The sequence below is a fragment of the Python bivittatus genome, unplaced genomic scaffold (assembly GCF_059951505.1).
Source record: "Python bivittatus isolate LINGU-HERP-01145 unplaced genomic scaffold, Pbiv_v1 ctg000480_np1212, whole genome shotgun sequence".
In the NCBI taxonomy this organism is placed as follows: Eukaryota; Metazoa; Chordata; class Lepidosauria; order Squamata; family Pythonidae; genus Python; species Python bivittatus.
This window is the reverse complement of record NW_028277075.1, coordinates 58,463,508-58,481,156: the sequence shown is the minus strand read 5'-3', so window position 1 is coordinate 58,481,156 and position 17,649 is coordinate 58,463,508. Positions and strand designations below refer to the sequence as shown.

The 17,649-nt window shown below is 39.2% G+C and overlaps 1 protein-coding gene across 1 annotated transcript in view; it reads right to left on the bottom strand.

The window, feature by feature from the left end:
* NUCB2 (nucleobindin 2) overlaps positions 1-17,098 on the bottom strand; it is a 44,675-nt gene extending 27,577 nt beyond the window's left edge. The window contains exons 1-3 of the mRNA XM_007431465.4: positions 16,855-17,098; positions 3,091-3,234; positions 930-1,037 (exon numbers count right to left, since the gene is read on the bottom strand). Coding sequence (XP_007431527.1) covers positions 930-1,037; positions 3,091-3,234; positions 16,855-16,878 — 276 coding nt within the window. The 5' untranslated portion in view covers positions 16,879-17,098. The remainder of the gene's footprint in view (positions 1-929; positions 1,038-3,090; positions 3,235-16,854) is intronic.
* Between the last annotated feature and the right edge of the window lie 551 nt (positions 17,099-17,649).

The window sequence follows — 17,649 nt, the reverse complement described above, 5'->3', positions numbered from 1 at the left end:
GAATGCTATAAATTATTTCTAAAACTCTTCAAAATACTCCAGTTAGTACTGTAGTAGTTATTCTGTACTACAGGTGCACTAGAAGACATACAGACTTCTATACCCTTAATATAACATACTATACACCTAACATAAACAAAAACACTATTTTTGGGTGTGTCCCCAAGGCACTGGAAAGGCTCCTGTTTATGCTGCCTCTGTATTGAGCTGTGATTATCTAGTTGCCAAAGATGTGAGCCCATACTTGTAGCTTTCTACTTGCACTACATAGACTGGATTCACTGAATGTGGCCCTCCAGATATTGTTGAGCTGTATCTCCCAGCACACTCCTCAATTGTCATGCTGCCAGGTAGTGGGAGTTGTGTTCAGCAATGTCTGAAGGCTGCATGATATTTAAGCTATGGACTGGGGAATAACCTGCAACATCTGAGCTTATACATAATACTAAGTCATAAGTCATAGTTTACAGATCAGAGCTGCTGGATTCACATAACATATTTAGTCAAATCCACATACTGGATTTTGGCTTAGCAACGTGAAAACCCAGTTGTTATTTGTATCAGTGCAAGCTAGGTAATATAGACCTTGTTTTGAATTGCAGAACTTAAGAAGATTTCAAGATAAATATTCCATGAGAAAAAGATGAATTGATAACACAAGTAAATACACCAATAGAGGCAAAGATCCAAAATAATTAATTTTATTTTTTCATTGATTGTTTCTTCTATGATAAAATTCATGACTTGCATCCTAGAAACAGAGAATTCCAGGTTTTGGTATTTAAGTTTCTTTTTCCAAAAGCTGCATATTTAGTATTGTTTCAGAGACAAAGGAAGTGATTACTTCCCTCACTGAACACAGGGAAGATAAAACCACAGATCTTATTATTATTTTCATTTTATTACACTTTGCTAGTCATTATTCATACCTTTATTTCCTCTATGTCTGCTGACTGGAGCTTCTCTCTGAAATGTTTGTCTGTCTCCAAAACATCTATTACTTGCCTGAGGTAGGCATCATAATACAATCCAGTATCCTTTAAGATATACATATAATTATTATTAGCTTAATAAAGAAGAGGCAGGGATGAAAAATGTTCCTTTTTTGCATAAAAATGTTACATTTACAGTAGGTCTTCCTTATCCTTGCTGATTTTCTAACAACCAGTTATTATAACTTTTTGTTGTTCAGTGCTGAAGATGAAATGAATTCACACAGCAAGAATTAATTATAAATACACACACATCCTATGAGAAGTTCAGTTCAACTTGAAATGCCAAGTTTTGGATTTCACTGGCTCCTACAAAGTTGAAATCTTTCTCTCTTTTCTCTCTGAAGTTATAATGAAGACTTCCCCAAGCTAATGCTAACCTTTCCAGGTTTGAGGAACTGGTCTTACAGTTCCAATGCATTTAAAGATTGCCAGATTGCTTTGAATTTATTGAGCCTGTTTTCCTTCAGAAGCAAATCAGGTTTGTCAAGTTCTTATGCAGTGAATTCAGTCTCTTTCTTAAAATAATTCTGCTAACAGAAAGCAAATGCCTGATTCCTAATCAGGCCAATTTTGTTTAGGAAAATAATTACAGTCTCTCCCACTTTGCGAAGAGTGACCACCATAGGTTGGATTCTGTGAGTTTAAACCAAACTATATATTTTTTCCTAGACCAAGCTAATCTTCCTGTAAAAATTTCAGGACCAGAAGTCAGATGAGAGGAATTTGATGAATTTTATCTTTAAAAACCCAAATCAAGGATCCTGTTGCTTAAGGATCAAAAAAAGATTCCAGCCTTTTCCAAGCTCCACTATAAATTACAGGTAGTCCTTGCTTAACAACCCTCATTGGAAACAGAATTTACATCGCTAAGCGAAGTGGCTGTTAGGTAAAACACCATGTGGCTGCGCTGCTTAGCAAAGGCAGTTCTGGTAGTCTCAGTTATGGTTGTTAGGTGAGGACCTCGCCATCCTTAGGCGAGGACCTCACACTTCTCCTGCCCTGCACAAATTGCTGTCTCCGTCCTGCTGTTCCTCCCCAACCAGGCCCGGCAAGCTCCCTTCAGCAGCCAAGGCTCCACCGCCCTGCCACGCTTGCCTCAGCTTCAGTTCCCCCCACCTGCCTATCTCCCCCCCATTTCTGCCCTTTTGTGGAGATGAAAAGTATTCCTTATGCCCATATAGGATGGAATTAGCTCAAATTCAGGCATTTACGGATAGTCCTCACTTAACAACCATTCGTTCAAAGTTACAGTGGCGCTGAACAAATGGTAGTTACGACCGGTTCTCGAAATTATGGCTGTTGCAGTGCCCCCGTGGTCACGTGATCAAAATTTGGGCACTTGGCAACTGGCCCACATTTATGACCACAGCGCGTGCTTCAATTTCCCTCATCCGCCTATTTCCCCTCCATCTCTGCACTTTTGGCCACCCTGCACTCCATGGTCACCACCTCCCCCTGCCATTCCCATCGACCTTCACCATCTTCTTCCTTCCACTGCTGGCCCAGGATCCAGGCACTGGGCGAGGCCGTGAGACATACACGGTGGGCACGGCAAGGTGGCGGAGTCTTGTCTGCCAAAGGGAGCTTGCCAGGCCTGGCCTGGGAAGAGGCAGGACAGCGGTGCAGGTGGTGGCTCCCTGGGCGACAGTGATGGCTGTCAGCGCTATGCAAGGCCTCACTGAAAGAATGGTCGTTAATGGAGGATTACCTGTAAATGTCAGAATTTGAGCTAATCCCATCCTATGTAGGTCAACGGAATACTTTTCACCTCCTCTTTGATATGTTTAAAAATACTTAAGAGCAGGCATTTTCTTTGTCTTCTTTTCTCTAAATTAAAGATACCTAAATATACTTAGTGAGAAGTAACCTTTTGGCCCAGGACAATGATTTAAACATCACTTTGCTTTTCTTTAACTTTTTCTTCTCTTTCTTTGGCTCTAATATTCCCAGAAGCTAACAGGGAAATGTCTGGATGCAGCAGAATTGCAAGCCACAGAGGATACTAAACACCAGTAATGTATTACATTCCAGTCTGAAATACTGTGTTGTTGAAAAAGCTACCATTAATAAAATAATATTTAATTAAATAACTTACCGTATTATCTACTTTTGCGCTGTCTTCTTTTTCTTCCTCCTGTACTTTTGTCTTATCTACATCTATAGGCACTGCTTCCAGTATAATTACAACATAGGTCAGCAGCAAAACACACTGTTGTAATAAAGTAGTTCTCCATCTTATCTGAAATAAAACAAGATATCTCTCTAAGCAATTTCCAGTATCACACACTGCACTTTCCCCTGCTTCTTCCAGTGCCAATAATACCCCTAGCATCCTGCACTGGTCTCTCCTCCTCCAATCCCTTTAAGGTCCTTACAAATACACATTACACTGACATTGGCTCTCATGTGCAGCACACCGCTGCAAATCTAGCCTGGTTCCCACCCACACCAACCCATGCATCAATTATTCTGACAGCAACGAACACACATCTATTTTATTCACACCAGACCACAGCTATCTATACCTATTTCCCTGTCCCCATATTCAATTTACAATACTGTAATCCTGTTTGAAAACTTACCTGGATTACGTGCCCACAGTTCTCAGGCCCATGGTTTGCTAAGCAAGCAAGACTTCCCAACCTCCTTCATTCTCTTTCCAAGTCCCCTGGCTCTCACCGCTGGAGCTTGACTTTAAAAACCACTTGCAATCTGAATTCCTTCCAACTCAACTTTTTCTTCCCAACCTCCAGCTGACCTCTGTTGCAATGCTAAAGACAACTGCTACACCAGCTACTTTCTCTACCTCATTCCTCCTGACTCATCTGCTTTACTTCCAGCTCTAAACTCCTGTCTGTCTCCAGTCCTTTTCTCTCTCACTGATACTTCCAGGATGAGGCTTCCAGGATACTTCCAAGTATTTATAAACTTGGGCTTGGACCTCAGCTGGGAAGCTCTCCTCATCACTAACAGGGCAGCCACATTCTTTCACGGTCCTCAGCCAACCATTTGCACAGACCGGGCTGCAGCTGAAGCATCCCATCCTTCGCCAAGGGCTCTGTGAAGCTATCCACTCACATCCAGTTCTGAATCCAGTGCATTGCTTCACTTTTTTCCCAAATCCAAAACTTCTTTACTATCTTCTATCCATTTCAAACTTCTTTCCCTGCTACTCCATTTACATCCAATCCTTTCATAATCTTCATGGCACTCTCCAATTTCCCTCTCTCGCCTTCGGCTAACATTCTACTATCCCACCATGTAAACCCTGCTCAAACATGACTAAGAATACTAACAAAGTTAGTGTTTTAAAACAATAACTTAACTGGGCTCTATCTTTAAAAAAAAATCCAAAGATAAGAATGAATTTTATTAGAGTCTTTAGCCATTCCACAAAATATGATATTTAAATAAAATTATCTTAGAACTGTCTGTGCAGGTATATCAACAATAACTGGGCACTTGTTTTAATAGAATTTTGCCACTGTTTTAATTATATCCAGGCTCACATGTGGCAAACAGTAAGTTACAGAAAATCATTTCTTCCTGGGAACCTCAAAAGCCCTGTAATGTTTATCAGTTCTTTCCTTATATCCTGACAGAGGACATAAGAGAACATGTGTGATGGCACCAGAGTCACAGGGACAGATACCACTACAGAACTGGTGTTCGCTTTGGCAGCACATACACTAATGTTATAAAATTATAAATGTGAATTTATTTTGTGAGATACTGAACAAGATTATTAAAGTTTTAGTAACAGTGTAATTTGAAAATCAGTTTACATAATTTTTGAGTTTTATAAATGAGCCAAATTTCAAACCAATTTAAAAAAAATACTTGCAAGAACAATAGCAAATTTTAAAAAGTATCTAATCAATCCATTTACTCTTTATTATTCTACATTTTCAAGTGGCATGTTAAATATTTATTTCAAATATTACTGAAAAACATTAATGTACTTTATCCTGGCAAGGATGGAAATACTGGAAAAGTTCTCAATAGCAATTCAAATATTCTATGGTTTCCTGAATGATACAGGACAGAGGAAATGGCCTTGAAGGACTGGCCTTGAAGGACAGGAAGAAGAGCTGCTGCCAAGGCAACAGTCAGATAAAAGAAACCTGAGTCTGGGGCAGGAATGTAGTATATGTGAATATCTCAGACAGGCTCCTCCCTGGTTCACATGAAGATGCGGGGGAGGAGGCTTGCAAGATTCTGTTACTATAACCTTACAATAAAAATATATTGGCCTACATGACTTTGGTTTTCTAATCTGGTCTACCTTGAAGGGCTGACATCAACCATATGACAACAGCTGTGCAGATTTGGCTTCATTCTGGAAGCTGGAACACTGCCAGTCCTCAGGTATTTGCCAAATAATCCCTCTAACAGGATTAGGAGTAAAACCTTCTAGGCAAAATAGGACAATGCGCACTGGGGGATGAATGGTAACCATAGCTTCAGACTGTATGCTTAAAAATAGAAAAACAGCAAAGAGGCCTGAGGCTCTTTTTTTATCTCAGTCAGGTAAAGGAAATAAGTGTGGGTATGTTCCCTTTCTTCCTTTGTTTGTAATTGGAAGAACAAATGGGAGGACTGGCTCCTTCTGCTGCATTTCAGAAGACAGAAATGCAGAGTGAGGCTACAATCCCTGCTGGGTCTCAGGTGTTCAGATGAAGGCAGGGTTATCCTACCTGGGCTGCAACAACCCAGATGACCACTAGATGGCAACAAAGAAATACAGAATGCTAACTCTGCCGCCATCATGTAATCATCTGGATTTCTGCAGTTCAGATATGGTAAGTTTCACATAAGCGAGGCAGACAGAAGGGATCCACTCTCAGTGCATGGTAGAGAAATGGCCAGGGGGAGCACGTCAATAATTGTCCCTACTCCAATTTGCTCTTCTAAGTGTGCTATAGTTAAAAGTTGGCCAGAGGTGATTAAAGTTGGGATAGAAGAAAGAAAATAATAAACTCAGCAGAAGAAAACCAAAGTGTCACCCAGCTTACAGGTCAGTCATTCTCTCTTAATCTAACCCATCTCACAATGCGGTTGTCATGGGTATAAAATTATGGGCAGCTCCAATAAATAAATAAAATTGGAGGAGTCTTCTGTGTGAATATGGTTTCAAAATCAGCTAGAAAAGGACAATTGTGTTAAAACAGTGTGTGCATGTGTCAACCTCAGAGAAACCACGATGGAGGGAGCCACAAAGTTCATCTAATGCAAAGGCCTATTAAACCCATGTTGTTTAACCAATGAAAGGCCATAGCATGACAGAATTATAGCAGCATCTTCCTGTTCCTCTTCCCAGCAACAAGTATTTAGAGATATTCTGCCTCTGATACTGGTGGTAATATGTAACCACCATGACTAGGAGCCAGTGAGACATCAACAATGAGAACAAAGTCCAATTCACCCAGTTGGCAATGAAGGTCACTAGGCTAATCATTTGCCCTCCTACAACTCATGCTCTAATAAAGATAGTGAAAAGATAAGAATTGTATGAGGATTTCTGCTGGGAATGAAATGAGGGGCGGGGGGGGGCAGGGCAGAAGGGAATAAAATATATTATTTAGAAGGGCATAATTTGCAGGTATTTCCCACATTTCTTTCTGTCTCTGCTTATAGTTTTTTGTATGGTGTTTATTTTAAGCATGTCCCAAAGAGTCATTTGCACCCCTTCCCCATTCCCCTGTTCTGTAGCCCAAATTATTGTACTGCTAGAGACAGAGCATCAAATGGTACCCTTTCCAAATCAATCCCCTGAATAGTCAACCACTACACAGGGCACTTTAGACCACTAGATCATCTTTGAAGAAAAAATGAATAAATTTATTGCCATTTACCCTGCTGCAAAATTCCCAGAGCAACAGCCCAATAATAGAAATATTCCACATTCCTGGCAGTCCAATTGCAATACCAAGATTCATTGCCTGAGCAATAGCCATCCACTCTAATGCCAATATTCCTGAAGGCTCTAGGCAATCTGGTATCCTCCAGATGTTCTGGGAGCTCCCACAATCCTTTACCAATGGCTATGTTAGATAGGTTGAAAGGAGCCGAAGTCAAACATGTCTAGGTGGTATCATCTGCTATGCAGTATTTGTACAGACAACCAAAAGATGTGCTCTGTGGCCAGTGAAACTAGTGCTCTAGGATGGGGGAAAATAAAACTGAAACCCTCCTCAGGAAATCTGTTGGGTGATGCTGGGCCATTCACTTTCTCTCTACCACACAAGGCTGCTGTGAGAATAAAATGGAGGAGTCAGAAGACTACCTTTAGTTTCTGGAGAAAGAATGGGATATTAAATAAATAAAATAAAATAAATAAGAGGTCACTAGAACAAGGCAGATATGATTTATGGTTTTATTATGAAATTAACACAAAATTTTTAGAGTGTATTCTCTCATGAAATTAGAAAGAAAGATCAAATTAAAATGTGTCAGTGGTAAATAGATTCTTGAGAATAATCAAGAACAAGATTTAAAGATTTAAATATAACCAACAACAGAAGATTTAGATGACACAATAATAAAACAGCCAGACCTTCTTTAGTTAAAGAATATACTGCATTGCTTCGTATCTTCTCTGCTAAGAATCACTAAGAATTAGACAATCTCCATTTTGTCAATAAACACCATGAAGAAAAAATATTATCCCTAATTGTTTCACCTATGTTATATGACAGGCTGAGTGCCATATAAATAAAAGATCTTAACATTAAAAATCTGGAAAAATGTTTAAAAAGAGGGGGAGGGCTTGTTTGGCATTGCAAAAGAAGAAAAGGTAGACGCTAGTCAAACTTTCCTTAAAGATTGTAACTGGGTCATTGCAGCTGCAGTGTCCCATGGCAGATGTAAAAATTATTTCAAATGACAGTCATGATACACGTGCACAGTGGGATAAGTCTTTTTTCCGATAGCTTGGTTTTAAAGCATGTAGCACTTTTAAAGATAAATACTGGCACTTCAGCTTAATCTTGGAAATGGGTGATAAGCAGCAAAGTTATGTAAGAATCTGGATTATGCACTAGCAAATTTTCAAAATGATCTTTAAAGGCAACCAAATCAAGAGGTTGCCAGAGCATGGTATCTGTGGTTATATTATCTATAAGCAAGAATGAGCTTGATCTGGGACACTAGCCTCAGCTGAGTTACTCACAATACCGACAAGACTTGTTCAAGAAACATGTCCCAACTGCACATTTGATCCTTTAAGGGGAAAGAATCCCCAGACAGAACAGCTTAAAATGTATACTACACATAGAGTCAATTAATTAACCAACTCTATCTTATCTAGACCGGATTTCAAATTATTGTTCTTTATCCCCCTGTTACTTATTTCACGTAGAGGCTCAACTCATCTGTATTTTAACATGCAGAACACTGAAATATCTGCAGATACATGCCAGAGAAATCCCAGAACCACCTTCCACAACCTACCTGCCAAATATGAATAGTATCACCGAAGCACATTCCTTCCAATTCTCATCCCAGGAAGGGTATCCAGAATGGCGTCATGTTAGATGGTACTAAAGGCTAAGTGATGTGATCATGTTACATTGTGCCTTATGACCACATCATTTAGCAATGGACATTCTGGTCCCAATTGCCGTCGTAACTCATGGACTACCTGTATATGCTAGCTTATCATGATCTGCAAACTGCTCCCACATATGTCTCAGAGATCACAGGTCATTTATACAAGTGATCTTTCTGTAGCAAAGCCTGGCTCCAAACCAGTCTAAAATTATTCAAAGTCATTTAAAAATAATCAAAGAAGGCCTTTTATTTAGCAATGACATAATACATATTCTGTGATCTACACAAAAATCTGTGAAATGGAATCACTGAGAATACAAGCTATTTAAGATTCATTGATGAGCACTACATTCCCTTTTTAAGAAAGCTGTGCCAATTATATTGGGGTCAGCTAAGCCACTATTTGATATTTGCAACCACTGACTGATAAAACATCCTTGTCTGTCTCCCAATCGAAATCTTAAGCCTGATTTCTCAAAAATTAAACCCTACAGGATGCAGTGGAACTAACTCCCTAACAAAGTGCTCAGGACTGTCATCTCAGACCTAAAACAAAAACTGGATGAAGCATAAGGGCCTAAGAGACATAGAACCGTATTCATTTCCCTATTTGAGAATGAATTAAATGTGCCTAATAAAGTTTCTTCTGCCATAGTCAATGACATTTAATCAATACATTCCTTTTAAAGTGAAATGGCTAATCTATATTTCTTCTTGGAGAAATGAACAGGCTACAAGGCAAGGACAAAGCTGCCATAATTTTGGCTGTGGTGACAAAGACAGAATTTTTGACTAATACAATTTGGCAGCCAAGGTTGAGAAGAAGCACACCTGCAAAGTTAAAGGTACGAAGGCTTGCAAATGCAGCTTCTCTCACCTCTACTTCTGCAGCAATTAAAGGTACAGAACATATATCAACATAATAATTGTGAGTCACTAGCTGAAAGAGCCAGATTATAGCTCATTATTGACAAAAATAACTGAAATGCCAGTTTTCACTTTCTAACTGAAAATTAAACATTAATTGTTTAAAATAATTGCTGATAAGAGCTACTACATTAAGGGATGCAGTTAAAAAAGGAACATTTATATATTTATTTGATTTTACCTTTATTTTTTGTCAACTCAATACAGCATACATACCTAATGCTCCTGTCTCCTATTTTCCCCCCAACCACCCTGTGAGGTGGGTTGGGCTGAGAGAGAGCGACTGCCCCAAAGTCACCCAGCCGGCTTTCGTGCCTAAGGGAAGGCCAGAACTCACCGTCTCCTGGTTTCTAGCCCAGCACCTCAGCCACTACACCAAAGAGGGTCTCTGTTTAGGAAATCATTGAAGGATTGAATCTGTCCTCAGATTCGGAAGCTCATTAAAAGCATAGAAGTAATTCACAAAGTTATCAAGGAAACTTTGATTACTGAAGATCTATAATTCATCATTTAAATTAAAAGCATGAATTTGGCTCCATCTCCTCATTTTTCCCCACAGCATTGCTTATTTTCTTTTTTCTCTTGTCAATCCTTCAAGTTGGACTCTCAACATGATAACGAAGGACCATTTAAGACCCACTAAACCTGGGAAGCCCCAGCAATGTGCAGCACATAGATATCTTGTATGATTTTTTTTTTTTAATCTAAGCAGGGTGGGATCTATGTAGTACTTGGAAGGGAGACCTGTAGGAAATCCTCTAACTATAGGCTAGACTAAGAAGTTGAAAAAAAAATCCTGGAATAAAATAATCACTATTTAGCTTTTAAAGTTAGAAAGCTTTTATATTCTTTCTATTCTATGCCCACAGAATTAATCAGTTGCTAGAGAACAAGCCACTATTTATAATTTCCTGACCCAAAATGTGGTGATAACCACTTTAAAAAAGGAACATATTAACTGAAGAAAGATTTATCATGATAATTGATCAATATACTATTTATGTGCAGAGACAGTAGTCTGCACACATGAGACAATGTGGATTCTTCCACTTAAGACTGGCAGAATACTTCCCCCACAATAGGAATGAAGGGCACACCAATGACCTAATTTCATTTTCCTAGTGTATCTCAATACAGTGTCTGACATACACAAACTTCCTTTCAAGTCTGGAAGAAGAATCTTGCATAGAGTTCTTCAGATGGTCAAAACATTAGACATTTACAGAATGCTTCCACCAATAACTCTAAGTTAATCGGTTCATGGTATAATTTACCACACAATATTATCACTGTAAAACAAAAATACAATTCAAAACTTCAGAAACAACACGCGTGATTAAAGAAGCTGAAAAAGCAGGAGCTCTCATTATCATGAACAGGTTCAACCACATACTATTGTATCAGATCCAATTAAGGAATATCAAAACATACAAGCTGAAAAAGAAGCTTAAAGTTTAGGACCAGATCTGCATAACAAACCTCAGAAATCTGACCTATCTGCTACCCAAAGTACACAGTCAGGAAACTTGGATATTCCATTGTTTTTGGATCTGATATTATCACCGCAGGGTTGTATGGTTTTATGGATCCCATTCTCAAAGTTCCAGGTTACCTATGAGGTTTCCTGAGGAAAATACCATCCATCAATTATCTCCCTGAAAAATAATCCTAATTATCATAGATTTTAAGTCATTTTACACAAACTTGTCCCATAAAGATAGACTAAAATCTTTAGAAATAGCATCTTTGCTGGTGCTACAGCACTTCTGATCATCATGTTCTTTCATTTTGTATGCATTAACAATTACTTCTCTTTATTTTATTTGATGTCTAGGACTGCTCAATTGCCAAATGACTCAGATTGGAGGCACTATGGTTTACTCCCATAGCTACACAATATGTTAATTTGTTTAGCTAACTCAAGGCTTGCTTATCTCTTGTCCTTAAAAGCGGTTTCTTGGGGACATATGGATGCATTTTTCATTAATTATGATGCATAGATGGGATGTCCTGGCAATGCTGTATCAGGACTTCACTAACTTTCATACAGACATGCCTTATCTAATACTAGGAAAGTATGTAATGGGCATATAAATATTACACATGTTTCTAGTTTCATTTGTAACACATCACAGAATCTATTATTTATAGCCAATCACAATATACAATGATATCTGTCCAGATTCAACAGAAAGGCACACACAATGAGATTTAAACCAGCAATTCTCAAAATACAATGCTCACAAAACAAAATGAAAAGAAAATCAATGCCGGATAGTACTATGAATAATTTTCTAAATAACTAGATAGTCCCAGAAGAGAAAACAATATAACAGTATAACACTACTTTTCACCTTCAATTCCAACTAAGACCAGTTAAAAGGGGAAATGCATTTCTTTTACAGGCCTTCTTTCATAGGCCTTTAAAGCCTATACTTTGGAGTCCATGGGGTTCTCTGAGCTCAGAGAACCCCAAGGAGTCCACAGTTCAACCCTGAGCTACATACTGTATATTCTCTTCTCTTGGTAAGCCTATACTTGCTAAAACAGACATTGAACAATAACAACATTGATAACAGACCCAGAAAACAAACCCCACAATAGGCACGGGCTCTAGGTCAGTTCAAATGATTTGCAAAGACTGATTTTGGCAAGAAATAACAGCTTTAGAAGTCCTTCAGAGGTTCAGCCCCTTAACAAGATCAAAGGTTCCCACCACACCAAATGTGTTAACGAGCTGACAAAAGCAAGAATGCCTATATCACATCCAACAACTGGTTATTGCTCACTACCATCAACATAGGTGGGTATTCCAGTCTGAAGACAGTATTCAATGCATCTGAATGAGTGGACTGTATTTTATAGAAGTTAAAAGCATTTCTGAATCTGGTACTCTTCAGATTCACTCTGCAGTGGGAGCTGGAACTTCCAGAATTCCTAGTCAATATGGCACTGGTTAGGAATTAGGGATGTTACTCTTCCAATACATCTAGAAGTTATCAGGTTGCTGAAAACTTCAATAATAGATGTGTTAGTTTTTAAAATGCTACCCAACTTTATTAATTTTGCTTTAACAGATTAAAACAACCTCATTTTTGGAGAGTATGGCCACAGTATGTTAACTGCTGGGAATCAATACTACAAGGAAGCAACTGCTGTTGAGACTCATAAAAGACATTCAAAAGCTATCCAGCCTGTCACTAGACTACATAGATCTTTGATCTGATCATGTAGCAATATGATGTATTGTAGGGGGCATAAGAGAGCCAGTTCAGTGTAGTGGTTAAGGCATCAGGCTAGAAACCAGGAGACTATGAGTTCTAGTCCCGCCTAGGCAGAAAGCCAGCTGTGTGACCTTGGGCCAGTCACTTTTCCCACAGCCCTAAGAAGGAGGCAGTGGCAAACCCACTTCTAAAAAACCTTGCCAAGAAAACTGCAGGGACTTATGTAGGCAGTCTCTGAGAATCGGACACAATTGAACGGATTAAAAAAAAAAGAGGGCATGGCTTTGAAGGAGCTGCTCTACCAAGGCAACTGTCAGATTAGAGGGGCTTGAGCCCAAGCCAAGAAACTAGTTTGAGTAAATTTCTCAAACACAAAATTCAAAACAAGCTTGACAAGTTATAGAAATTATCTGAAAGATGGTATTCTGCTGGCTGGGGAATACTGGGAGTTGAAGTCCACACATCTCAAAGTTGCTGAGGTTGAGAAACACTGTTCTAGAGTACAAGGCACAGAATGATGAAACTGACAGGAAAACAGATTCCAACTGAATACTAGAAAAACCTTCCTAACAATAGGAGCAGTTCAATGATAAAATCAATTACAAATACACAAATTAATTACGCTGCTCCCCTTGGTTGGATATGTTCAAGCAGACAGTGAACAGCTATGGGTGGGGGGGGTGTTTAATTTGGATTCCTGGACTAAGCAGGGATTGGCTTTGATGGCCTAAATGGCCCTTCCCAACTCTGCGCTTCTAATCAACCTTATCAAGAAGGAATTGTTTTGTGTAGATGTCATATGACATCCCTCCTGAACCTTCCAATGTGGGCATCTAATGTCCAGCAGTTCTTTGTCTGACTTTATACCTACTCCCCATATTGTTTTGTCCTACCTGAACTGGAATAGTTGGAGGCTACGCAATTCTTTTCAGGTTCTGCCAGCTGAAGATTTTTTTTCCAATTCTAAACTCAGGTCATTAAATCTATGCTTCTTCTATGTCTCAAAAGTCAGGTCTTTTCTCCTGAAATAGCCAATCTTGCTTCGCTGAAATTAGAGTTTTTATGACTGACCCATGATAAGATAAGCACTAATTTTTAATATTAAAATGTAGGAATAGCAGATGTTTGAAAATAGATTGAAGTATCATGCTATAAATCACTTGCACTCTTTCTTTCCTACTTCATGGAAGAAATTATGAACATTTTGGTACATACAATGTAATATCTAAGGCAGTGCAGCACTTTGGATTTAAAGGATAAAAGGAGTTTCAGAGCTTGCCAGGTGCTTATGTAGCACCTCTCAACATGCAGCTGCCCTCCAAAGCTACAATGAACCCCTTGAAAATAGGTATTTGGTTTAAGGAACTGCTGACGTGTCCTATACCTGTGTCTCTAGAATCCCCCAGCCAGTAGTTGAAGTTGACACATCTTAAAAGTTGCTGAGGTTAAGAAACACTGGTCTAAAGCATCTTTTTCCCTTTCAGTTCAAAGCACTGTCCACCCTAATAGTTTCTGCTATTTTGCTTGCAACAGTTCACACAGAGATGTTGCTAAGAAATCAAAGAATGGAGAGGAATCCAATTGATATTCTGTCCCAACATTAGAAAACTTGTGACCCTCCAGATGTTGTTGAACTACAACTCATCCCTCAACATTAGCCATATTCACTAAGTGAATACAGATAAAATTAAGTAAAACCACAATTAAAAATAATAATTATAAAGACAAAATGAAAATAATAATATCCTGGTGAACAATTACTGATCCTTTTGTAATAAAGATTTTGGATATTTGGATTCTCAAAATATTTCACTTAATGTTTCTTCCTTCTGCTTTAACAAATATCCACCTAAGAAAATGTTGTAACTCTCATGGTGTACAAATAGTAAAGCCGTTATTTACTATTTCAACACTAAACTGTCGAAGTGTGGTCTGTGGTTGTGCCTATTACCTGAAACTTAACAGAAATTTGACATTATTTTGAGTATTAATGATAATGTAAAAACCATTCATATATAAATGGCCCTTTCTTCAAGCAGCTTAAGTGTTACTTAATTCTTATACTAACTTATCTTGAAAACAGCTCTCAACTAACTTCTAAGTCATTGAAATGAAATGGTGCGGGTATGAATATTTTCAAGAAATACTTTAAAAGAGTGATTGGTTCCAGATTAGCCAATGAGCCTCATTGTTGAAGGCTGATTTAATTTCAGTTCTCTCTAATATCTTGGACTACATGGCTTATTTATACAGCATCCCCAACTGTATGCCATGATTACAGAACTCCAGAGATTAAAAAAAGTACCCAAGGAGACTATAATCTAAAAGACAAAATGGGAAAGACAAAGAAAGAGAAGAATGAATGCAAATGAAGTTACAAAAACTTAAATCTGTTAATTACCTGTTTCCAATACTCCCACACAACAGGGCACAGAATAATATTCTTAAATTACAGGAAGATATATCCCACTTTAACTTCTTATTAATAAAAGCAGTTTAATAGCTAGACCAATTATCAAGGGAAGAATGTTCAAATTGGGATTCCTGCACTATGCAAGTAGATGCTTTGAACATCTCCAGTAACATATGTTAAAATATCATATATTTTAATATATTTTTAAAATATGCCTAGCATGCTAAAGGGAAAGACTAGCATGAAAGCATGAATCCCCATGCAAAGGAAAGATGAAAAACCTTGTGCATGTGAGAAAAAAAACAAGATTAAGCTCTTTCTCAGGTATATTTTTCAATAATAATTTTCAACTTGCTATCAAAATATTGCTAAACTTATTTCAGGCAAGTGAGCTAACCTACCAAAATGTGGACTTACTTTAAATTGGGCATCATTATCTATTGTAAACCAAGCTACAGAAGCTAATTTGCTTCTAAGCAATATACAGTATTTCTGGTGCCAGTGCAAATATGTCTAACTGCTTGTATTTAGCTGCTTAATACAAATCACTATACATATTGTATTCTAACTGTTCTGTATTTCATATGCATCTTTTAATAACTAAACAAAGCAGATAAATCATTTGCTAATATGATTATTACAATGTAAAAGCTACAATCACTCAAGTCTCCGTTTCAATCTTCAGAGAAGGCAGCACTTACCAAATGTGATGTTATAACATGCATCTTAGCTTATAATGAAAAACAGTTCACTCAATATTCTCATTAATATAAAATACTGCATTTTTATATATTCTTACACATTACAAGATCATAATTGGAGCAATACCACTTTATGGTAGTGGTTCATTTTCTTAGAATATCATAGGTTCTTTCTAAATATAAATGGCCATGCCTAAAATAGATGATAAATGATAAACGTGTCATCTGTATGGGGATCATACTAGAAGCTTGTATGATAAACGTTTCATCATTTAAAAGTGGTAATGCGAGAAGCTTACATTATTACTCATCAAATTGCTTAAATACTGTTTCCCACAACCCCATTAACTACAGTATACGTATCCAATACATTAACAACAGTTTTCCCAAAATGTGCAAGGCTAGGTTGGTGAAGGATCATCATCATCATCATCATCATCATCATATAAAAACAATTACTTCTACATTTTAGCCCCCTCCACCTATTTCAATTAGTAATGCCATAAGCACCTGCCTGCTGTTCAAGTGCTTTTGCACCCATTCAAGGAAGTATTACACAAATCTTTTGCTATTTCATCTTGTATCTTGGCTGGTATGATTTGGCTGACTTTAAATTATTGCACGGCCACTGCTTGGAAAAGGAGAGTGCTTCCATCCCACGGGAACTGAGGCATCCCAAGAAACTTTACTTCCTGCCATTCTTTCTGTCATCCAATGGGGAACTCTGAATCCATAAGCCGAAGAGAGTTCTCCGAGATGCTAATCTCTTGGACCGGGTCTGCCTCACCCACAGACCCACCGCAGCCCTGCTGTGCCAATCAAGTTTTCCAAGTTCCCGCGGAGAAACACACGCTCCAGGGGCAGCCAAGCCCTGCTCGCCCCTCTCCCCCCTCTGACAGCTCATGCAATTTGGAAACAAAACCCCGAGGCGCTGCCGGGCAGGGAAGAAACTTGGGGTAACCCCTGCTGATCGCCCACTGCTCGGCGGTCCCCAGCGCTCAGCTCCCCTGCCCTCACTGCTCCAGCATTAGGGAAGACCCTACCTGCTTTCTCTGGCAACGATCCATAGCTCTAGAGGTGGGGACCAGGTGATCCTGAGCAGCTTTGCCTTCTCTCGACGGGAGCCCGCAAAACCTCGACCCGCAGCAGCAAGATATCCCGGCGCTGCGGTTTGCTTCGTGTACTCCCCTCTTTCTTTCTCCCTTCCTTTCTTCCCCTCCCTCCTCTCTTTGCTGATACTGATACACCCCCTGAAGCTGCTCTCTAGACAAACCTAGTCCCCGTTCCCATAGTGACAGGTACCGCCTTTTGCAGCACACGGATTGGCGGAGGCGCTCCCCTTTCTGGGACTCGCGTAGGGCTATGATTGGGCCACCGCAAGACAGCCAAGTTTCGTTGCGCGACCAGAAATAAAGAAGCGAAGGTGCGTTGCACTGGGGAAGGTACGTGGCGCTAACAAGAGTGGGCGGCGCTTGTTTTTTGTTTTACCTCGTTGACGCGCTGCATTGAGAAGGGGAAACCGGAGGAGGAGCTATGGAATGCAGAGGAGCCAATGGGAGAAGCCTGACAGGTTTTCCTGAATCTGACAGTGGAAGCCGCCGAGTGCTTTTTTCCCCTTTGCTTGTTTCTTGGGGGTGGGGGGATGGGGCATCCTGCTGTCGAATGCACTGTCCGACATCTGGAATTTACCATAGAAACAACATCACCAATTGGATGTCGCTGCAGACTTTCTTAGCACTGCAGTGAAGCTATCAGGGCTACCATGTTTGGGCTGCAGACATCCGGATGACCACTGAACGGGAAGAGAAAGCGATGTAGCAATCTGAGATTTTTGCAGC